General features: G+C 41.9%; 1 protein-coding gene and 1 pseudogene across 2 annotated transcripts; both read left to right on the top strand.

Annotated features, from left to right (window-relative positions):
• The first annotated feature begins 594 nt into the window (after positions 1 to 594).
• LOC129815360 (LIM/homeobox protein Lhx1-like) lies at positions 595 to 6,217 on the top strand. Of its 2 annotated transcripts, none has more exons than XM_055869128.1 (5): positions 595 to 1,379; positions 2,636 to 2,859; positions 3,391 to 3,632; positions 4,257 to 4,422; positions 4,892 to 6,217. In XM_055869128.1, the coding sequence occupies exons 1-5, from the start codon at positions 1,210 to 1,212 to the stop codon at positions 5,263 to 5,265; spliced, it is 1,176 nt and encodes a 391-aa protein (XP_055725103.1). In that variant the 5' UTR covers positions 595 to 1,209; the 3' UTR covers positions 5,266 to 6,217. The 2 variants fall into 2 exon arrangements, with proteins under 2 accessions (XP_055725103.1, XP_055725096.1); XM_055869121.1 differs by having other exon boundaries at positions 612 to 1,379; positions 3,358 to 3,632.
• An 893-nt stretch (positions 6,218 to 7,110) lies between these two features.
• On the top strand, positions 7,111 to 24,367 carry LOC129866872 (protein AATF-like; annotated as a pseudogene).
• The last annotated feature ends 718 nt before the right edge of the window (positions 24,368 to 25,085 follow it).

Genomic DNA, 25,085 nt, shown 5'->3' with positions numbered 1-25,085 from the left:
CCTTCTTCCACATTTGAGGGTGGTGGTTTCCTTTCAAATAAAGTAACATATGTTGGGTGTTTATCGGTACTTTTCTGATTTAACTATTTAAATATCCATGCATGTGTCAGAGATGCATTTCCGTTTGATTAATCGATCTGTGAACTTCAGTGCGTCCGTGTCATTCACTTTCTCTCCTCTCCTAAGACCTGCAAACACATGATATAGGAAGGCCTATCCATAATGATAGCCTTATAAGTTATATTTCCAATTTCAGATGAATAATGTTAGATGTAAACGAACTTAGTTTCCTCTGCCAAAATGACTATAAACTACAAGAAAAGTTGTTGTTTTCATGAAATACTGTACCTTATTAAATGTATCCTATCCGGAGACCCTAGCTCCGCTTCGACCTGGAATATGCTATATGCCTGCTGTATCGAGTTGGAATTTACGAGTTTCTAAAACAATACGACCGTTTCATAGATACGAGGCAATAGTCGTTCTCTGTTCCCTAGTCCTTAGTGGGTCCGTCCGGCAAGTTTAGCGGGCATAGTAATTGCCACTCCAACAGCAAGCTGCTGATAGGTGTCGATTCAACATGACGTCAGGAGGCTCCTAATAAGGCTAGCTCGTGCGCTTTCAGAGGTACGGATACTGAAGCTTGTACTAAAGAGTGCATCATACTCGAAGAATAGAAGGATTATGACAGAATCGACAAGAAATTGAACAGATTTTTATCATATTTGTGTTAACTTTCGGCTTTGGCAATAATTATTTGGCTGTGTGGCAGTTATGTATTCGCGCGTAATTGTAGTGGCATGATGCCTTGTTCAGATTCACAAAATCCTTAGCCTACTATCGCACCTCTTGGCTCATATTGATGGACAAGCAGAGGCCTTGCTCCTCTCAAGTTTGCATTCTTGCTTGTGAAATGTATTCACTTTGATAAGTTAATTGTTCGTTTTCGTTTTTTTTATACCATTTTTTATAGCCAAGTTTGTTCTGTCCATGCAGGAGGAATGCAATCATATTTGAGCTCAAGGGATATGATGATGCTAGCTCATTGTTGAGAGATTCGTCTGGATGAGCTGCATCCTCTGGATTGTAGGAGTGGACTAGAGCAGGTCATTCTCTAAATCAACAAAGCGACTAAGGAGACAGACACATCGCTTTCGTTTGGGACAAAAAAGAAAGACATTCACTTGGAATAGCTGGAATTATCCAAATATGGTTCACTGTGCCGGCTGCGAAAGACCTATTCTGGACAGGTTTCTACTCAATGTTCTGGACAGACCATGGCACATCAAGTGCGTACAGTGCTGTGACTGTAAATGCAATTTGACAGAAAAATGTTTTTCACGGGAAGGGAAACTGTACTGCAAAAACGACTTTTTTAGGTAAGCACACCTGGGCACATGCCTTTCAGTATTGTGCGGAAGAGCTTTAGCTTCTACTGGGTATCCAATTAAGCAGAACTATGCAAATGTACAACAGATTATATGAAATGCAAGTTTTATCATAAAAAAATTATATTGCAAGATTGTTTTTTTTTGCAACAGGGCCTCGTGTCAATCTTGTTTAATCTATCCTCATGAGCGACATAATTTGAACAAACCAGAGGCAGGAAACCCAGATTATGAGTGGTGATCCAGGAAAAGCTGATACATTATAAGCATATATCACCATGTTCTGTGACGGATTAAAGAAACGCGCCCTTTGTTTACAAGGAAAGGCTGTCAAACAAGCCGCGGGGATTAAAATTATGCCAGAATTCTTGACGGAAATGTATTCTGCGTTCAATCAGTCGGCGCACACCCGTTTGTTTGCTGAGACTCTAGTGAAAATGTGATAAGTGGATTTGAATAATAAATCATCTTGAGAAAACCAATACTGCAATCACAGAACTACAGTCCACACGTTTGTTAACTATTTAAATACACAACTATTTACATAAATATAGGCTACATTGCAACATTGAACATTTTGTATACTATATATATATATATATATATATATTCCTATATATTGTATACTGTGGCTTTGTCATTTTCAAGCATTAAATAGGATATATTTCAATAATGGACCGTTTTTTTATGCATGTTTGACTTCTCGCCATGCAATAACCTAATAACAAACGGCGTGGCCTTTCTTGAATTATAGTTTTTTTAAAGAGTTCTGCAACACGTAAACCTAGGCCTAAATATAAGATACATTTATATTTATTTATGAAAATGTATTTAGCCTAAAAAACATAATTCTTATCTTATATTTATGGTTGCTAAATAACTGGTTATCTGTGTGAATAGGCCCACGTAAAATGAATATAGTGGCGGTGAAGCTAGTGCAGGCCCAACATGTCATTTACAGATTCACAAACAAACTTGAAAAGAAAAAGCCTACGAAATGTATATATATAGTTATATTCACTTGAAATCTCACCAAAAATATATTAAGCATCAAAATACTGAAAATTAAATATTTTGCTTCATGAAACACGCGTATCCCTTCGTGTAAACATCTATAATGTTGCCAATAATATTTTCATGTTATTGGTAATCTGATGTGAATATTTTCTGTGGCTATTTGCTGGTACACTGTCAGCCCTGCTTTGTTTGATCAATGATGGTATTTAATTTTGCTTTCTTTCTTTTAGGAGATTTGGCACAAAGTGTGGAGGTTGCGCCCAGGGAATCTCGCCCAACGATTTGGTTCGAAGAGCAAAGAGCAAAGTGTTTCACCTGAACTGTTTCACGTGCATGATGTGTAACAAACAGCTATCTACTGGAGAGGAAATGTACATTTTAGATGAATTTAAGTTTGTTTGTAAAGAGGACTACCTAAGCAACAGCAACGGAAAGAACACAACCCTCCTCTCAGGTATGGAACATGACTTGAACCACATCCCAATTTTCAACCATAAAGCGTTAATATATATGTATATTCTATATAATTCTATAGCCTCTTGTGAATCATTATTTTCAACTTTTTGCTATTGCTTTATATTCCATTTATAAAAAATATATATTTTTGGGGGGCGGGGGGAACAGTTATGATAACAGTATCTTGATAGGTTTAATAACAGTACAAATCTAAACAATAGCGTTGATGACGATTAAAATATTATTATAGGGATTAGAATTGATTGTTAATTCATGTTATCATCACCAATAATAATATGTCTAAAAGTAGTTGGCTAATATGTCTAGTGCATAATACTAATAATAACAATATTAATTGGCCCAATAGTAGCCTAATAATACTCTAATGATATGGTATTCTTGTCGATTATTTTTTGTATATTCGTTAATGAATATGCTATAAAGTCATAAGAATACATTTAAAATCATTTCATTTCGTGTTTTTTTCATCTCACAGTCACGACCTGCAGTGACCCAAGTCTATCTCCAGATTCCCAAGACCCACAGGATGATGGTAAAGATTCGGAAATCGGGCCTTTATCTGATAAAGAGGTGGGTAGCAATGAAAACGATGAGCAGAACGTAGGGGGGAAACGACGTGGGCCTCGAACAACTATAAAAGCCAAGCAACTTGAGGTCCTCAAAGCTGCTTTCACGGCCACGCCAAAACCCACAAGACACATTCGAGAACAGCTGGCGCAGGAGACAGGTCTCAACATGAGAGTGATCCAGGTAAGAGTCCATTTCGCTTAAGTCTGTATCACACGAACAATAAAAAATATGCTTATTTTCAGTATTCTTATACGGGTCTGTGAGAAAGTATTTTCAATTCAATGGCACCTAGGTCAATAATGGCAGATGGCAAGATATGCAGATTGCTTACCACGAAAGTGGTGCAGATGCACATATTGTCATGACTTCACAATGTTTTCACACCATGACCTCTAGGCTATCTATAGTCTATACATATCAATGCAAAGGTCTTTGTTTTCTCATTTTGAAAATAGCGGCTATATGTTGGACTATTAGGCTTTAGCATATGTTACGAGAATGTAGCAATTGTGGAGTAAAAGGATGGGGGGGTTGTCCCTGGCTGTTATGTCCCTGGTATTCACGAAACATACGCTAAACTGGGTTAAAGATCATTAAACATTTGACAGTTGAGCCAAGGACCCATTTAGAGGTATAGGCCTATAGGCTAATCACGTCATGGTTATTAAAAGGGCATTTCACAACATGTCATCAGATCTGGGACCTCGAGATGTTGCACACATTTCTGATGCACAAAATAAATATATGACCGGGGCTGAAAACACAATTTCAATCAGCCATTTCCATGTCATTTGTGGTGTGCAGGTTTGGTTCCAAAATCGTCGGTCTAAAGAGCGGCGCATGAAGCAGCTGAGTGCACTGGGGGCGAGAAGGCACTCGTTCTTCCGCAGTCCAAGGAGAATGAGAACTCTGGTGGACCGACTCGAACCCGGGGAGCTGATCCCCAACGGCCATTTCTCATACTATGGTGGTAAGGTATTTTATATTCACCATGGTCCAACCAAATAACACATTTGTGTTTAAAGATCATCCGAAATGCATTTTGATTATGAGCGCCATGCACAGGCCTTTTTACCTTATTTAAATTCCCAATTTCACTCATAATTCACAGGTGTTTTATTGCATAAAAAAAATGGCAATAGGTCTAGGCTTACTGTATGAATTACATTTAAACATTCTTGGGGTTAAGTGAAAAAAATAAGAGAAAAAATAGGCAATAGTTGTCATTGTTTTAAGTCTAATTACAATACTGTCATCCTCCAAATCACTATTATGGCAAATTAATCCTTTATACTACTGGAAATGTAATAGTTGTACTTTTTTTGTAATTTAAATGGCATTCCTATAGTTTCATTGTACCGGTACAATACATTTTGTTATATTTTTTATTTTCACCACATAAGCATTTCCCATAATAATTCTGGTGTATATGTTTGCAGATTATCAGAGTGAATACTATGGACCTGGAGGAAATTTTGAGTACTACACCCAAGGCCCCCCCTTGTTGCAGGCCCAGACCCCAGTGGACCTAGGCTTCTCCTCTGGCCCCGCTGGCACCCCTTTAGGGGGCATGGACCATCACCTGGCTGGGCACCACCCATCTGGTGAGGTGCAGTGCTTCACTGACATCATATCTCACCATCCAGCGGACTCGCCTAGCCCCGAGCCCAACGGACCCGGGTCAATGCACAGCATATCCAGTGAGATGTGTGGCGTCAGCACACCCTTCACCTCACTGTCCATCAACGGCAGTGGATACAGCAACCAATTGTCACACCCCTCCTCAGAGATGAGCGAAGGCACTGTCTGGTAGCCCACAGGACATTATGAAGCCAAGGCTAACTATTGACTTAGGAGGCAACTGAAGTCCTGAGCGACTATCCCTTTTTATTTATATTATTTATTTATTTATTCGTCAATTAATTTATACATAATAATATATACGCATTTAATTTATTACTTGTCTCTAACTACCTTTACTGCTGTTTTGATTGTTGCAGTTTTATTTAAAGATTCACACAGTAACAGTGCAGACTCCAAAGCAGTCATATATTGGTGAATACTGTATAAGCGTTCAGCAGAACTTTTGCTTTAGAGGGTCTACCATATCAGATAAAAATGATTTTTTTTACCTAAAGCTTTTATGATGGCTTTGGTAGTCGTGCTTATTTCTCAATTTGTTTTTGTTTCTCTGTATATGTCTGTGTTTTGACAAATCCTAGAGAGTTTGCCTTCAAAAGGAAAACTTTAAAAAGTTGTATAATCTTTTATTTAATTGAAAATAACTTGAATTTGAAGATGAAGTCAACCTTCTAAAAATCGATGGACAATGGTTTGAGGTGGACATACAGTAGAACAGTCAACTGTTTACCTATATATTTACAGTACTTCAGGGGTTTGAATATCAGCATTGTTTGAAACCTCTTGATTCAGATGTGAACATCGTTCAAGCAACAAACCAAACTTTTGTATTTATTCTATTTATATTATGGTCATGGTTCCTCACTGTGCTAGATTGTATTATTGTGTTTACTTCGAAGAACATATAAAAACACAAATAGACCGTTGCCAAATAAGGATAAAAGCACAATTCGTTAGTGCTTTGCGTCATCAATTGCTGAACATACTACAAGAAACATAGTAGCATTTTTAACAGAATGTGTTAAATTATAGTTAATTATATAATGAGGCTGTCTATTGTGTCCGAAAGGATTTATTTTGTGTCTTTACATGAAATTCCAAATGATTAAACATTGATGGTCAAACATGTTACCAGCAGCTGCTATATTCTTGAAATATCAACTCTCATATGATTATGTGACCTCTAGTGCATATTAGACCATTCACTGTATAATAAAACATGTAAAAAAAAAAAAATGCAAGCATTTTTAACGATAAAGGGGTGGACATTTTTAGGTTGAAAAGATGGACGCTACTGTTCTTTCTTCACTCACTTCTAACACACCTTCTGCACACTTCTTGATTTCTAAACAGTCGACCTAAAGTACAGTTTACCCAACTGCCCCTAGGCCCTAGTGTTATGTTATTTAAATCGCTGACATTGGGTGTGTCTGATGTACAGAATCCACTCACTGATTAGACTACAGTACGCAGAGGGCCACATCCACGTCTACAATGCTGCTCAGCTCTCCATCATCAGATAAATTGACATGAGGATGTCTGAGCAGGTACAGGCCTCTCCTATAAGGGGATTAGAGTTTGGAAAGAGGAAGATCAAGCCTATAAATTAAGAAAATATGATATAACGGTAGATCTACATATTTCTCAAATGCAAATAAGATTTTTTTAAATATGACAATGAGATCCTACATGTATGAATTGGCACCAAAAAATTGCACTCACAACCCTGTGGCACTAATTATTGAAGTAGGCCTACAACATATAGAAAGTATATTATTCATTTACCATATATTATAACCCACTTTACCTGCAGGGTTTACGGTGTATTATGCTGAACAACAATTACGTCGGATAGTATTCGTCCACCCGACATTATCTGGTTTAATTATTTTAATAATCCAAAATCAATAGCCTAAACAACAACCCCCGGTTGCTTGAAGTTAAACTGTAGCAGATCTATTTCGTTAATCTATTTTTATCTTTGAGTCGCCTCTTGATGACGTAGGGATTAACACGCGTGAGTTGTGAGTGCATGGAACGATGGCTGGCTACAAATCACAACAGCTCGAGGATTTATTAAATCCTCTGCCCAAGTTCACGGATCCAGGGGATGATAATGATTTACACGATTTGTAATGTTTTATAGGTATATTTTGTTTTCGATTTGAGGACAATGTTTCCGTTTTCATGTATCAACTCGTTACACACACGCCGGGTAGCATGTAAAACTAAGCTAGCCAGTTAGCTAACAGGCTAGTAGTACACTGAAAGCACGAAACACCTCTATAAACGATTATGATGCAGTACTGGCAACCAAACACTTAGACATGTATTTGTTGTGAGGTTTTTAAACTCGGCACGTTGTAGGATGAACACCCACTGCACCAGTTCCAATAACATATGATTCTGCTACTGGTGCTGCTAGCTAGCTATGATGACAATTTTAATATTATCACTAGCTAGTATTCTTATCTCTCCAAACCTCTTATATTCATTGTCATTGCTAGCAAGTCGGCTCGATGCTGAAGATACAAATCAACATTGACATGACCTTATGGAGAGGGGCAATATCTTGTCAGTTTTTCCACTTGACTTGTCTTTCTCCTGAAGAATTCTTCTGATTTAATTGTAACATTCTGATCCTGAACAGTAAGCTATTATTGCCAGCCACTTTGTATATTGATCAGCTATGACTATAAACTTGCAGTTTTCAATCATTCAATCACAATGTTTGGATACCTCCCAGAGACGAAAGCCAAGGTGGTAGAGGCATTTGAGGGTGGTGGTGATGATGTGGTTGCCTTAAGTGGGCTCCGGAAGAAAGCTATAACTCTGCTGGAAGAGACAGACAAACGGTACCTGGCCAAGGCAACCTCTCGTAAAGACATGCTAAAGGAGATCGAAGGTTCTGGTGAGTTGGAACATGAATGTGTCATTTATAATAATGATAAACATATATGTTGGATAATCAATGCAACTGACCACAGGGAAAAGGAAATAAGGAACCTGTCTAGAAAGTTGGATGAGAGTAGGTAGTTTGGGTTCAAGTACTTGAAATGCATATTTGTTTCCTTCTATCCCTGGAATTGATCTGATAAGGTTGGATTGGTGAAACGATAAGGTAGTAACCTTGATTTTACTTATTTAATCAGATACATGCTCATCCTTTTGGGGCGGCAGGTGGTTAGAGCGTTGGGCCAGTAACCGAAAGGTTGCTAGATCGAATCCCCGAGCTGACAAGGTAAAAATCAGGAGACCATCCGCCACCTCATCAGGAGCATGTCCAGGCGTTGTAGGGAGGTCATACAGGCACGTGGAGGCCACACACACTACTGAGCCTCATTTTGACTTGTTTTAAGGACATTACATCAAAGTTGGATCAGCCTGTAGTGTGTTTTTCCAAATCCAGACCTCCGTGGGTTGATAAATTTGATTTCCATTGATAATTTTTGTGTGATTTTGTTGTCAGCACATTCAACTATGTAAAGAAAAAAGTATTTAATAAGAATATTTCATTCATTCAGATCTAGGATGTGTTATTTTAGTGTTCCCTTTATTTTTTTGAGCAGTGTATTTCAAAAGCAATTTCATCAAGGCACTGCATTTGAAAATGGTATTTTGTAGAATTCTGCCCTCTTGTGGTTCTGCAAGGGACAGCTTTACATTTAGTAACTGTCCATCATTCAGTTCAAAATAAACTACAAGTAAATGTGCCTCTCACGCCACACTAGATTCTCTTATAATCTTGTTAATGTCTCCTATAATTATTACCATAACACATTGCTGGTGAACAAGATACCGTAGCTTTAATAGATTGATGTAGGTTCCTTATTTCCAATTGAATCTATGCTCAGCTGTGAATTGTCAAATCATGTGTAGATGTTTAATTACAATAAGCATGTAACATAGAATAGCTTAGGCCTACATCTTCAAGTGGGCTGTTTTTTTGGCTATTAAATGGAGAAATTGCATTGTTGTTAATCAAGCTAATCCCTGTTTATCCAAACAAAATGCCTTGATTAAGGCAAAGAGTTGCAAGTCAAACACGGGCCATGCAGCTAATCAATTTAAACTTAGAAGACAACTGATTACAGCATTAAGCTGATGTGTACACGGCATGCACTACTATTATTCAGCTGCTGAGTGGAAGGCCACCTACAGCCTTAACTGCTTGCATTAGTTAGAAATGCTACATTTTATCGCCGTATGGTTGTTAAAGAACATCTGTTTGGTTTTTTCAAATGTAATATTGAATCCTGGTCTTATCATTCTATTGCGATTTGGGTTTTTAGGAGAGGACGAGGACAATGATGATGAAAACGAGGAGGAAGCTGAAGATGACAGGCAAGGTGATGCTGATCTGGAGGATGGAGAGGCTGAAGATGATGATGAAGAGATTGAGAGTGACACTGCTAAGAAGAAAAGCTTGGTATCTAAGCGGAAGGAGACGGACATGACACTTCCCTCAGAGACAGACTTACATAAGCTAACAGAGGGGATGGATCACTTTGGAGAGAGCGAAGAGGAGTATGATGATGAAGAAAGTGGCGATGATGATGGAGAGAACGAGGAAGATGAGGATGAAGAGATGGAGGATGAAGCTGATGATGTGGGAGCTGTGATGATATTTTCTTAAGAGAAGGTGGATGAAGAGGTGGAGAAAGGGAAAGCTTGGAAAGATCAACTTGGTATGTATTTTGATAGACCTGCTATGTGTAATATACACTGCTCAAAAAAATAAAGGGAACACTAAAATAACACATCCTAGATCTGAATGAATGAAATATTCTTATTAAATACCTTTTTCTTTACATAGTTGAATGTGCTGACAACAAAATCACACAAAAATGATCAATGGAAATCAAATTTATCAACCCATGGAGGTCTGGATTTGGATTCACACTCAAAATTAAAGTGGAAAACCACACTACAGGCTGATCCAACATTGATGTAATGTCCTTAAAACAAGTCAAAATGAGGCTCAGTAGTGTGTGTGGCCTCCACGTGCCTGTATGACCTCCCTACAACGCCTGGGCATGCTCCTGATGAGGTGTCGGATGGTCTCCTGAGGGATCTCCTCCCAGACCTGGACTAAAGCATCCGCCAACTCCTGGACAGTCTGGTGGATGGAGCGAGACATGATGTCCCAGATGTGCTCAATTGGATTCAGGTCTGGGGAACGGGCGGGCCAGTCCATAGCATCAATGCCTTCCTCTTGCAGGAACTGCTGACACACTCCAGCCACATGAGGTCTAGCATTGTCTTGCATTGTCTTGCATTAGGAAGAACCCAGGGCCAACCGCACCAGCATATGGTGTCACAAGGGGTCTGAGGATCTCATCTCGGTACCTAATGGCAGTCAGGCTACCTCTGGCGAGCACATGGAGGGCTGTGCGGCCCCCCAAAGAAATGCCACCCCACACCATGACTGACCCACCGCCAAACCGGTCATGCTGGAGGATGTTGCAGGCAGCAGAACGTTCTCCACGGCGTCTCCAGACTCTGTCACGTCTGTCACGTGCTCAGTGTGAACCTGCTTTCATCTGTGAAGAGCACAGGGCGCCAGTGGCGAATTTGCCAATCTTGGTGTTCTCTGGCAAATGCCAAACGTCCTGCACAGTGTTGGGCTGTAAGCACAACCCTCACCTGTGGACGTCGGGCCCTCATACCACCCTCATGGAGTCTGTTTCTGACCGTTTGAGCAGACACATGCACATTTGTGGCCTGCTGGAGGTCATTTTGCAGGGCTCTGGTAGTGCTCCTCCTGCTCCTCCTTGCACAAAGGCGGAGGTAGCGGTCCTGCTGCTGGGTTGTTGCCCTCCTACGGCCTCCTCCACGTCTCCTGATGTACTGGCCTGTCTCCTGGTAGCGCCTCCATGCTCTGGACACTACGCTGACAGACACAGCAAACCTTCTTGCCACAGCCCGCATTGATGTGCCATCCTGGATGAGCTGCACTACCTGAGCCACTTGTGTGGGTTGTAGACTCCGTCTCATGCTACCACTAGAGTGAAAGCACCGCCAGCATTCAAAAGTGACCAAAACATCAGCCAGGAGGCATAGGAACTGAGAAGTGGTCTGTGGTCACCACCTGCAGAACCACTCCTTTATTGGGGGTGTCTTGCTAATTGCCTATAATTTCCACCTTTTGTCTATTCCATTTGCACAACAGCATGTGAAATTTATTGTCAATCAGTGTTGCTTCCTAAGTGGACAGTTAGATTTCACCGAAGTGTGATTGACTTGGAGTTACATTGTGTTGTTTAAGTGTTCCCTTTATTTTTCTGAGCAGTGTATATTCTTCACAATGATGAACCAACTTAATAAGCACATATTATCATCTATTTTTCCCAGTAGACAACCGTGTCATTATTTCATTGAATCTTCACAGCTCTTTGGGACCAGCTACTTGAGGGGCAAATTAAAGTGCAGAAAGCTCTTCTGACAGCCAATATGCTGCCACAAACACATACCTTCCCATAGTTCAAGAAGAGGGGTGGAGCAGAGTTTGCTGGAGCGTTGAAGAATAGTGAGCGCATTGTTTCTGGTTATATTTTAAACTACATTTTATTTTACAGCTACCAAGAATATTAAATTAATTTAACTTTGTTGATCCCCAGGGGGAAATTGAGAAAAAAGGGAAATTACACAAAAACACACATTACAAAGTTAATAAATGATGTGGTGATAATACTGAATGTTTTGTCTAGACATGTTATCTCCCAGACACAGATTTAGAAAATTAGTATTGCTTGCCTGCATATGCAGTGATTATTAGTGCGTAAAATAAGTTACTTTAAACGCAATGGCATTTGAAACATGAATTTTTAATCTTGGTGGACAAGGCTGGAGCTAGTGTTATGGTTTAGTATTTGGTGAGTAGAAAATAATTCAAACTATGTGACTAGAATCTGAAGTAGGCTTGGCTGTGGGTAAAAACATCACTACAGGAAGATTGTCATAACGAAATCATATTTTCTGTCTTTTCCTATAAGAATATCTTAATCCTTAATTCCACAGTGGAATCATATGTGAAACGCTAGTTTGCTTTTCTCTCATTATTGTTTAAACCTGACAGATTTGTCGTGATTCTTCTAATACTATTTTTCTCAAGGCGTGATGGTAGTCCACCTCCCTCATGAAAATCACTCACACAATTTTATAATCAATGCCCACAGTAATAGGATTCCTCTGGCCATGGGCAATTAATACAGTTTTTCCCTTTCTTTCTCCCCGCGCTGATCTCAAAGCTACGAGACACTGGCTTCTCTTCATTTGCATATTTATTACATTGGACTCAAATCTGGCGAGTGATTGATGTGGAGCCTGCCTCCTGAATTTTTAGCGGCCCATTATTATGAAAGGGAGGGAGGGGGCTCCAGCGTGCCAGTGTACTTTTGATTAAAGTTGAAGAGGAAGGAATCATAAGTGTTCCCCACCTCCTTTCTTTTCCTACACCCTGTGATTTGGAGGGCAAAGTCTCGAAGATTTGTGGCATGTTTTAATGGATGTTGACGAGATGTGGACTAACAACAGCCGAGGCAGATCTGCTCCAAAACATTTTATGCTTGAGGGGAATACTTTCTGTAGATTGGTTGACAAGTGAAGTTATATTTTCTATTGTTATGCGGTATAACTTTGTTTTATTATTTTCCCTTTTCCACCCAGCTAATATTGAGGATTTGACTTGCACCGTTATGCCATTTACACTCATACTTCCTTAATTCATTTTTATTTATTTATTTATTTCACCTTTATTTAACCAGGTAGGCAAGTTGAGAACAAGTTCTCATTTACAATTGCGACCTGGCCAAGATAAAGCAAAGCAGTTCGACACATACAACAACACAGAGTTACACATGGAGTAAAACAAACATACAGTCAATAATACAGTAGAAAAATAAGTCTATATACAATGTGAGCAAATGAGGTGAGATAAGGGAGGTAAAGGCAAAAAAAGGCCATGGTGGCGAAGTAAATACAATATAGCAAGTAGAACAGTGGATTGGTAGATTTGCAGTGGAAGAATGTGCAAAGTAGAAATAGAAATAATGGGGTGCAAAGGAGCAAAATAAATAAATACAGTAGGGGAAGCGGTAGTTGTCTGTGCTAAATTATAGATGGGCTATGTACAGGTGCAGTAATCTGTGAGCTGCTCTGACAGCTGGTGAGGGAGATAAGTGTTTCCAGTTTCAGAGATTTTTGTAGTTCGTTCCAGTCATTGGCAGCAGAGAACTGGAAGGAGAGGTGGCCAAAGGAGGAATTGGCTTTGGAGGTGACCAGAGAGATATACCTGCTGGAGCGCGTGCTACAGGTGCGTGCTGCTATGGTGACCAGCGAGCTGAGATAAAGGGGGACTTTACCTAGCAGGGTCTTGTGTAATCATATTTACTACTAATTGTCATTTCAGAGTTTGACAAAGACCAATGTTAAGTTTACTTTAGACAACACCATATTCATAGCATGTTTCCCTCTATCTTTACCCTCTTGGTTCCCATATCTCTCTGTTAGTATATTACATCCTGGCAGCATGTTCTCTCTGATGTTCTGTAAGGTCACAAAGCCCTGAATGCTCTCCAGAGTCTCCACTGGAGCTACAGGACCAGCTGCTCCATCAGAACCCAGACACTAGGCCCATCTCCCTGGGCACGACCTGGGGAGCACACAGGTCAGCACTGTCTCGCCTCCACACCCACAGACAGCACACGTTGTACTCTGCTACATGGACCACTCTCCTGATTAACATTAAATGCTCTGAATTTCAACCTACTTCCGGCTTTAAAGGCCCAGTGTAGTCAAACTTTTTTTTCCTGTGTTTTGTATCATATTGTACAACAGCTAATGAAACTAACACTGAAAAAGTGTGAATACATTTGCTGACATCACCAGGCGGTATAAGTTGATATAGACCAATAACAAAGCGAGTTCAAAACCTCTCTGCCATGACCGGGAGACCCATGAGGTGGCGAACAACTGGACGGTGTTTCCTCCGACACGTTGGTGTGGCTGGCTTCCGGGTTAAGCAAGAAGCGGTGCGGCTTGGCGGGGTCGTGTTGCGGAGGACGCTTGGCTCTCGACCTTCGTCTTCCCCGAGTTCGTACGGGAGTTGCAGCGTTCAGACAAGACTGTAACTACCAATTGCATATCACGAAAAAGGGGTAAAATGTACCAAAACAATCAATTAATATAAAAACTATGCCAATAACAGCTAATGTTCAAGATTACATATACCTCCCCCTCTCCACTAAGAACACTCTCAGACAGTCCCTAACAACATTTTTGCTTGAGAAATAGTTTTTTGCTAAAAAGCAATTTTTGTTTCTCTTTGACCATTTGAATGGAAAACTATTACAGTAAGGTTCTTATTAATTGTTACCCAGATTCAAATCAAATGTTGTCACATTTCCCGAATACAACAGGTGTAGACCTTACAGTGAAATGCTTACTTACAAGCCCTAAACCAACAATGCAGTTTTAAGAAAAATAAGTGTTCAGTAAAAAATAGATTTTAGTACAATTTTTTCATTACAAATAATTAAAGAGCAGCAGTAACATACAGGGGGTACCAGTACAGAGTCATGAAAAGTATGAAAAAATAGAACTGTTTGGCCATAATGACCATTGTTATGTTTGGAGGAAAAAGGGGGATGCTTGCAAGCCGAAGAACACGATCCCAACCATGAAGCATAGGGGTGGCAGCATCATGTTGTGGGGGTGCTTTGCTGCAGGAGGGACTGGTGCGCTTCACAAAATAGATGGCATCAGGAGGAAGGAAAATTATGTGGATATATTGAAGCAACATCAGTCAGGAAGTTAAAGCTTGGTTACAAATGGGTCTTCCAAATGGACAATGACCACAAGCATACTTCCAAAGTTGTGGCAAAATGGCTTAACGACAACAAAGTCAAGGTATTGGAGTGGCCATCACAAAGCCCTGACCTCAAACCTATAGAAAGTTATGTGGGCAGAACTGAAAAAGCGTAGGTGAGCAAGGAGGCCTACAAACCTGATTCAGTTACACCAGCTTTGTCAGAAGGAATGGGCCAAAATTCACCCAACATATTGTGGGAAGCTTGTGGAAGGCTACCCGAAACGTTTGACCCAATTTAAACAATTTAAAGGCAATGCTACCAAAGACTAATTGAGTGTATGTAAACTTCTGACCCACTGGTAATGTGATGAAAGAAATTAAAGCTGAAATAAATCATTCTCTCTACTATTATTCTGACATTTCACATTCTTAAAATAAAGTGGTGATCCTAACTGACCTAAAACAGGGAATTTTTACTTGGATTAAATGTCAGGAATTGTTAAAAACTAAGTTGAAATGTATTTGGCTAAGGTGTATGTAAACTTCCGACTTCAACTGTATCAATGATGTCGCTCTTGCTGCTGGTGATTCTCTGATCCACCTCTACGCAGACGACAATGTCAAGTTCTGTATACATCTGGCCATTCTTTGGACACTGTGTTAACAAACCTCCAAACGATCTTCAATGCCATACAACTCTCTTTTCGTGGCCTCCAACAGCTCTTAAATGCTAGTAAAACTAAATGCATGCTCTTCAACCGATCGCTGCCCGCACCTGCCCGCCCGTCTAGCATCACTACTCTGGATGGTTCTGACTTAGAATATGTGGACAACTACAAACACCTAGGTGTCTGGTTAGACTGTCAACTCTCCTTTCAAACTCATATTAAGCATCTCCAATCCAAATTAAATCTGGAATCGGCTTCATATTTCGCAACAAAACCTCCTTCACTCATGCTGCCAAACATACCCTCGTAAAACTGACTATACTACCGATTCTTGACTTTGGTGATGTCATTTACAAAATAGCCTCCAACACTCTACTCAGCAAACTGGATGTGGTCTATCACAGTGCCATCCTTTTTGTCGCCAAAGCTCCATATACTACCCACCACTGCGACCTGTATGCTCTTGTTGGCTGGCCCTCACTACATATCTGTCGCCAAACCCACTGGCTCCAGGTCATCTATAAGTCTTTGCTAGGTAAAGCCCCGCCTTATCTCAGCTCACTGGTCACCATAGCAACACCCACCCGTAGCACGTGCTCCAGCAGGTATATTTCACTGGTCATCCCCAAAGCCAACACCTCCTTTGACCGCCTTTCCTTCCAGTTCTCTGCTATCAATGACTGGAACAAATTGCAAAAATCACTGAAGCTGGAGACTTATATCTCCCTCTCTCTTTAAGCAGCTGTGAGAGCAGCTTACCGATCACTTTACCTGTACACAGGCAATCTGTAAATAGCACACCCAACTACCTCATCCCCATATTGTTATCTATCTTTTAGATTTTTTGCACCCCAGTATCTCTACTTGCACATCATCACATCATCTGCACATCTATCACTCCAGTGTTAATGCTAAATTGTAATTATTTTGCCTCTATGGCCTATTTATTGCCTTACCTCCCTAATCTTCTACATTTTCACACACTGTACATAGATATTTCTATTGTGTTACTGACTGTACGTTTGTTTATGTGTAACTCTGTGTTGTTGTTTTTGTCGCACTGCTTTGTTTTATCTTGGCCAGGTCGCAGTTGTAAATGAGAACTTGTTCTCAACTGGACTACTTGGTTAATAAAGGTGAAATAAAAATAATACAAACTGAGTTACGGTATTGTTTCTGACTGTTCTTTATCTCTTCTCTCAGGGTTTTGGGCGTTTTACAGAAACATCCTCACCCAGGTGCTTGAGAAATTGCTATTTGCTAAGAAGCTAAAAAAACACCAGAAGCGAGCGGGTGGAGCAAGCAGAGGGAGGCGGGTGGAAAGAATGGGACAGGCAGAGTAGTGACTGTATGCTAGCAGGATAGTCCATATCGCCAATAATCTTTGCTGAGAGCAATGTTGTGTTTCCAAAAGTGGATGAATTGGCCTAATTTAGTATGTATGCTAACGCCTAAATCCTTAGCTATCTCTCCCAATTCAAATGAGTTAAAAAAAAATGTAATAATGACAACTTTAAAATAAAAAATTTTGACTGCAGCGTCAGCGATAAAACGCAAAAATAGAGACAAGTTCTAATTGAGCGAGACGTGAAAGCGGACAACCCGCCCGCCCTACTTCGGTTGAGTCATAATAATTCAAAACAATGCATTCTAAAATAAATCACACACATGCCTCATACGTTCGCCTTTGGTGAGTTTAGGCCATAAGGTACCGCAATGTTACCCAGAAGTTATTTGATATTAAGATAAAAACAGCTGCATTGGCCCTTTAAAGAATATATCTCTGGTGGGAGCTTTCACCATGAAACCCTCTCTTCAGTCAGATTCCTTCTAGTTTGTTAAGCGTTCATCTGTTACAGCATTAACTGAGTGAGATACGTTAAGCTCTGTATCTTAACTTAATCTAGTCAGCAAATGCAGCATCTGAACTTTATTAACCTGAAATGTAGGCAATGTCACGGCCCAAAATGATTTCAAGCAAGGAGCATTTGTAGGTTGTTAAATACATTACGGGAGATAGAGGGGTTGTTTTAGATTAGGACCCGCGCAGCTCAGCCATCCCTCTCCCTCCTCCAGAGGTGCCACTTTATCTGGAGAGCAGCCTGTTTATCTGGGGTGCTACATCTGGAGTTTATGGCTTCACCTCCTGCATCGCTACATGACAGAGAGCTTTCTCTCTCCCACTCTCTACCTCGTTCTCACCCCTCCCTCCCTCCCTCTCCCCTCCTCTTCCTCTCTCGGGGGACAGAGCAGCTGCTGAAAGCTAACACACGTCTGAAAGACCTGGACGAGGAGATCTTTGATGATGATGATTTCTATCACCAGGTAAATATCAACCCTTCTGCATGAAACAATCATCACACAAGGGCTGAAGCATTCCTAAAAATATCTATTGTTTGATACCACACTTCCATTTTGTTACAAAAGTGGACGTGTATTACAGGCAGCATATCAGGAGTAAGCGATGCTGTGCTCTTGGGAATGGTGCCTGGATCTACATTGTGTCGCGTGAAGTACCAAGACTGCCCTTGTTATTATAGTTGGTCCTTCAGAGGACAATGTCCTGTCATTCGAGTCTCCCCCAGTCTGAGGGCTCCGGAAGTGCAGCTCAGAAGCGTTCCCTGTGGGACTAAGCCTGCTCCAGTAATACGCCAGTAATACATTGTTTTAATGTGGTTAACCTCTCACAGCAGGCCAGAGCTGGACTGATCTTTGCATCCACCCAAACCTTTTTAGTCAGCAACTCTGTGCATGCCATAAATCACTGTTGTGCATTTGTGTGTGTGATGCTGACTCCTATAGTACTGTAATGGCTCTCTCTACACCGCTCAGTACAGCTGAGGCGTAGTCATTAACCATGTCTGTGAACAGAGCGATCACTCCCACACTGGATTAGAGTCATTATGTAGCACCAATGGAGCTTTAACAGTTACATTCACCAAGGAACTGCAAGATATGCACATTCCTAACCTACGTCCTGATCAAGGATGAGGAAAGCTATGGGGACATGCACACTGTAGTGTGCATGTTGTGTTGCTGGTGACTTGGTATTGCCCATTCTCGCTATCTTTCCCTGTCTCAGAGCCTGGAAGCTGGCCATACAGAGAGAGAGCCCCATAGAGGGAGAGCCAGAGGGGTTAATTGGGGACATTAATGAAGATTCTCTCTCTCCTGATAGGGGTCAGGGAGAGGGCTGCATGGTGGCCGATTTTAAAACGAAATGGTCCAGTCAGTCAAGACGAGACGTTATTATCTCTGGGGGGAACACAAAGGAACAGGGCTGAGTAATGAAACTACTCCCTGTATTGTGGGGCTGTGTGTGGGGTTATGTGTAGTCAGAGTCAGTTGTGTGAATGGAGTGTGAATCAATGAGAACTGTCCTCATTAAGATGTTGTACTGTGAGGTCCAGTGCTGATGATCCTCTGGGGTCCTGGCACTGTGTTACTCTTCTAACTGAGGCTGATGCCCAGCGGTGGTTCATTCTGGCAGAGCCTGGCTGGTCTGGGCCTAGGTTCTGTGGTTGGCTGCTGGGCTGACGCTGTTGAAGAGGTCCAGGTTAAGTGAATGGATTTGCTGCTAGGGCAGAGAGGAGGGGGAGAGAGGGAGCTCTGTACTCTGGTGAATGAGCAGGGGGGATAAATATATCCACACACACACACACAGGAAACACTAAGTCTCCCCTTTTGGTCTCTTTTTCCTCCGCTCACCTTATTCTGTTTAAAACAGCTTCTGCGGGTGCTTATTGAACGTAAGACAAGTGCTGCAGACCCCAACGACCAGGTGGCTATGGGGAGGTGAGTGATGTGTGTGTGCATGCGTCTGTGTGTGTGGTGCTGAGATCTGGGATTACCCCTCTAGGCTTTGTCTGATAGGGGTCCTCTCCTCTCCTACTCTTCCAGACAATGGCTAGCCATTCAGAAGCTTCGCAGTAAGATCGAAAAGAAAGTGGCCACCAAGGCGAGCAAGAGCCGCAAAGTCAGTTGAGTGGAGGGAACAGCGAAGGTATACAGTGGGGAAATATTGATTCACTAGAATATTTCCTTTTCTCCCCATTAAAACTCTGACAATAATTGAGTGCCCTTGTTTCCATGTACGTCTTGTTCCATTTATGTCCGTTAGCAGTATTAGGTGTAGTCGGTCTGTTTTTAGCATCCACTGCAGAACAATCTGTGTTTCTCTGTCCGTGTAGGCCCCAATGACCGCATGTATTACCCTTGGTTCGTTTATGAAAAAACAAATAGATTTCACTTCCTCTAATGCCAGTTTGTCTAATGTCCTTTCAGTTATTTTAATGATCTTTTATAGAAAATGTCCCCATCTGTTAATGTAAATTCCATTTATATAGACTATTTTTTTTCCACTACGCTATTTGTTCTCTCCATTTATTGCAAGTGGAAAGGTCAGCCTTTTATTTGGGGCCTTTTGTGCCCATTGTATTTCTCTGTGTTTATCTTATACACGCATGCACACTGAACTAACACATGGACTCAAATACTCACATTTATTAACGGACAAACCACAGTTACACACATGTACATTGCATTAACATTTTAGTCATTTAGCAGACACTCTTATCCAGAGTTAATTACAACATAATTGAAATGGTGTGTATTCCCTATTTTTGATTATGTTTGTTCTTGCGTGCGTATCTGTCTAGGTTCCACATCCACAGTAAGCTGGTGAACATCATGGCCCCCATCGACCACAGCTCCATGAATGATAACGCACGGCGACTCTCTTATTGTTCACACATTACATGAGTAAAGGCAGCACTTTTCACTGACATGCCAATATTGACCTGTTCTTCAACCTATCACCTCCTCTATCTTGGGGCTGGAAATCACAGAGCTCAGTGTTCCTCTGTCCTGTCCTCTTGTCACAGCCATCTGACACACAGCCTCACTCACAAACCTGACATGACTGTCCCTATAACGGCTACCCTCCCATAAATCTCTGAATGCTGCTTTGCTCGTCTGCTCTCCTGCACTCACACACAGACGTTGTTCCCCTTTTAGCTTTTTTGTTACCAATGTCTGTAGTTGGTCAGTGTGATTTCTAAATGAGAAGAACAGGTTCTTCAGTTGTAGACTGCTGATTGTCCTATTATGTGAGTTTACAAATGCCATAGCAGGAGTGTTGTAGTCTTCCATTTGCTAGTGGGTCAATATTGATTCCAAGCACACACTGGAGACAGAGAGGACAGTAGATGGCTAGTCCCCTGACTGTCCTCCTTATCTGTCCTCGTCCAGTACATACTGTAGGTAGGCAGGGTAGTACAGGCTGAGGTTGTGTTTACTGTGAGATGACAGGTATTCTAAACGCGGTAATAACTGACCAATGGCGTGACCTTGCCCTGCCGTGTGTACAGCCCACCTCATTTCCATAGCAATCAATGGCCTACAGTAATAATGGTGATGTATGGCCGTTGCATCAGGCTGTTCACTGACCTTTCTCAGAGAGACACACTGGGTGACCTTTTGGAATGAATGCCCCGGCACAGCCCTCCTCACCCTCTATATCACCCTCCCTCCCGGACCTCTTATCTCTCTCCCCCACCACCGTATCTCAACGCTGCGCTGGCTTCACGGACGCAGCCCGCAATGCTCCACTGGCTCCATGAATGTTAATGTGAGGGGGGAGGGGGGCTGTCACAGACAGGTCCCACATACAATGCAGGATCTAAACGCTGTTTGTTTATTAATAGAGGTACGTGGTGGAGCTGATGAGTGAGTAGGCTCTTTTTATTTTATACTGACTTTTTCCGGCCCTGCACCCACTAAAGGATGTGCATTTGATCACTCTTGACACACACATGCAAGTGTCATGCATACATTTCATGCACATTGCACACCTGTGCACATTTAAGTCCTCTAGAAGGTATTTAGACATTCATCATGGCACATTTCTGCATGTAATATATAGGAGATGAGATTTGAGGCAGGCTTCACCTCCAACCACACTTCAGCTCCCCTGTTCCTCGTCTCTCATCTTCTCTCCCTCACACACACACACACACACACACACACACACACACACACACACACACACACACACACACACACACACACACACACACACACACACACACACACACACACACACACACACACACAGAGACACACAGTCAGTCAGTCCTATTTTAGGCTGGGTTCTGAGCCTCTCCTCCTCCCCTGTCTTCCCGGCGCTCCTCAGTATTCCCCAGCCGATATTTACCGAGCTCAGGCGGAATGAGAATTTATGCATTATGTGGTGATGATCAGAATGTATTGTAATCCTTGACCCTGGTGGCGCATTTCAAATGAGGATTGGGGATTAAGCCCCTGTGGCTGGCTGACAGACACGTTGGCTCCCTGCCCCCTGAGAACAACAACACAAGGCTCCTCTTTAACACAACACATTACACAGATACAGGGACTGGGACCCTGCACTGACTGTTATGCTGTAGTGGACACAGATTTGTAATAGGTTATAATCTGTATAGCATGCTATTGTAGGAGTGGTTACTTCTCTACCCTGGCCAACACAAACTATAGGTTGTTTGACACCACTGCAGTAAAGAGCAGTGCAGTTTGGGTGAATGGTTGTCCCGTTCATGTTCTGCAGTGATGTCTCTGGGACTCTACCTCTGGCTACCTATAGTTGGTCGGGTCCTTTGCCTTTTCCCATGGAAGTGGACCCACAGCAGTTCTGGTAGGATTGGCTGCATTCAGATCAGAGCAGCACAGGTCAACTGGCTGCATTCAGATCAGAGCAGCACAGGTCAACTGGCTGCATTCAGATCAGAGCAGCACAGGTCAACTGGCTGCATTCAGATCAGAGCAGCACAGGTCAACTGGCTGCATTCAGATCAGAGCAGCACAGGTCAACTGGCTGCATTCAGATCAGAGCAGCACAGGTCAACTGGCTGCATTCAGATCAGAGCAGCACAGGTCAACTGGCTGCATTCAGATCAGAGCAGCACAGGTCAACTGGCTGCATTCAGATCAGAGCAGCACAGGTCAACTGGCTGCACCAGAGCAGCACAGGTCAACTGGCTGCACCAGAGCAGCACAGGTCAACTGGCTGCACCAGAGTAGCACAGGTCAACTGGCTGCACCAGAGTAGCACAGGTCAACTGACTGCACCAGAGTAGCACAGGTCAACTGGCTGCACCAGAGTAGCACAGGTCAACTGGCTGCACCAGAGTAGCACAGGTCAACTGGCTGCACCAGAGTAGCACAGGTCAACTGGCTGCACCAGAGTAGCACAGGTCAACTGGCTCCCTTGATTCTCTAATAATCTCAACACAATTAACGGAGACATGTCACTTCTGGTGGCATCACATACTGCCATCTAGTGTCTATTCTATATGCAGACAGACGCACACAGGCTTTACATGCTGTACATTTGTATGTAAATGCTGAACATTATGTTTTATGGATGTAGAAAACAGTTGTGATCTATGTGCAGACAGTCATACACAAACAAAACTAGCCCTGTCTCAAAATTAGACTCTATTGGCCGATCTATCTGAGTAGAGCCACTTTGGCTGGAACATTTGACTGATTGAAATGACTGAGCTGGTCAGGGAAGGAGGAGGCAGCCCAGCGAGATGGAGATTGAGAGCAGCTGGTGCCTTTCCCTGATTCCCTCCCTGCCTGCCTGTGTTGGTCTGCTTTTTGTCATGGACAGGCCTGTCAAAGACAGTGACAGACACTTGTGTTCAGGCCGTAATCAGACGGCACTGGGCTCCGTAAAGACCCTTCTCTGTCTCATCTGGCCTATTGCATATACCTCCCTAATTGGAATCCTGCAACTGGGTCCCTGGCATTATCTCTCAAGTACCGTCAAGTCATTGAGACGCATGAATGTGGAATTATTCCTGCTCCCGATGCATGATTGAGACCTCTCCTTCTTTTCTGTCTTATCCCTCCGTCATCCGCTGATTTCCTCTTTTGTCACATTAAAATGTTAAGTCTGTGGCGAAGCCAGGTTTGATCATAATTTTGCCATAATTTTGCCATTCTTGCTATTGAAAAAAGTGATGTTTAAAATGTTTTTCTCCTTGATGGTGTAGGACTGAGTTGTATCGCTCACTATTCAGGAAGAACGCATTGTGCTCCCGAGTGGCACAGCAGTCTAAGGCACTGCATCTTAGTGCAAGAGTCGTCACTACAGTCCCTGGTTCGAATCCAGGCTGTATCACATCCAGCTGTGATTGGGAGTCCCATAGGGAGGTCGCACAATTGACCCAGCGTCGTCCGGGTCTGGCTAGGGTAAGCTGTCATTGTAAATAAGAATGTGTTCTTAACTGACTTGCCATGTTAAATAAAAAATACAATTTGCTGAAGGTGCAGTGCGGGAGTGACATGCTCTGAGCTAGTAGGAGAGATGCACAGCAGAACAGAAGGCAGAACCCGGGAGATAAACACATGCCTCTTCCTGTGGTCTGGCCCTCTCCTCTAAAGGCTTATGAACAGCACCAGTCTAGATGTTAGTTCAGAATGGACCTGACTGGTTTGGAATCGGCCTCATTGACTTGAAGATACGGTTTTCTTCATTAGGTTTAAATATGTGATTTTGATACTATCAGATTTTTTTTTTTTTTTGCCAAGTTGCAACAAACACTCAAACTCTCTCTTGTTGTGATGTGTGTTTTGTCTTATTTATATTGTATTTATTTTTTATTTTGAATCCCAGGCCCCCGTCCCCACAGGAGGCCTTTTGTCTTTTGGTAGGCCATCATTGTAAATTGTAAATGGTTAAATAAAGATTAAATAAAAATAAATCAATAAAAAGTTTTTTCTATTATCCCCATTTTATGTCTGTCAGGTGATTTGTCTGCTGACCAATGGAGGGAAATTAACCCACCCCAGAGTTGGTTGGCGATTAAATGTATTGTTGTTTTTAAATTTATTATGGGAGAAAAAACACTTAAAAACCTAACAAGCAGCCATGCCAAACATAACAAAGCAATTCCTTGTAACTTTCTCCAAACAATCCCGTTCTCTCCGCTCCAGTAGAAGTAGTGGAGGAAGGGTCTGATGCTGCAGTTTGTCAGTGATTAGTGCTGGAATTAGCCAGCCTAGCGTGCCTCTACAAATGAGCAAAGCCCTCTGGGAGACCGGAGAGGCCAGGCAAGGCGCATTTCCAATTATACCACCAAATGACTCATTTTCTTATTGGGTCTCCCATAATTGTGATGGGTATTGGGTGTATGCAACTCAATTTGTCTTACATATTTGTTGGTAGGATGGTAATAGAGTTGACGGAGCCAAGGGGACGATATGAAAGTGAGACAGGAAAAAAACTAAAGGGATGAGATGGATTCCTCACTATTTGTTTGATTCGTCTCATCCCTCTTAAGACGGTTGAAGTTTAAAAGCCCATACATTTAAAAAAATGCCACTGATCATCTGTGGGTTGAGGCATGAGAAGACAATATCATTTCAGAGTAATCAGAATGTCTCTCCCCAAGTATTATACTTCTCTCACTGCATTTGGCAGAATTGCTGAAGTATGATGGTGGTGTG

This window comes from Salvelinus fontinalis, chromosome 2, assembly GCF_029448725.1.
Source record: "Salvelinus fontinalis isolate EN_2023a chromosome 2, ASM2944872v1, whole genome shotgun sequence".
In the NCBI taxonomy this organism is placed as follows: Eukaryota; Metazoa; Chordata; class Actinopteri; order Salmoniformes; family Salmonidae; genus Salvelinus; species Salvelinus fontinalis.
Note: the sequence above shows the minus strand (reverse complement) of the source record. Positions and strands in the feature narration are given on the sequence as shown.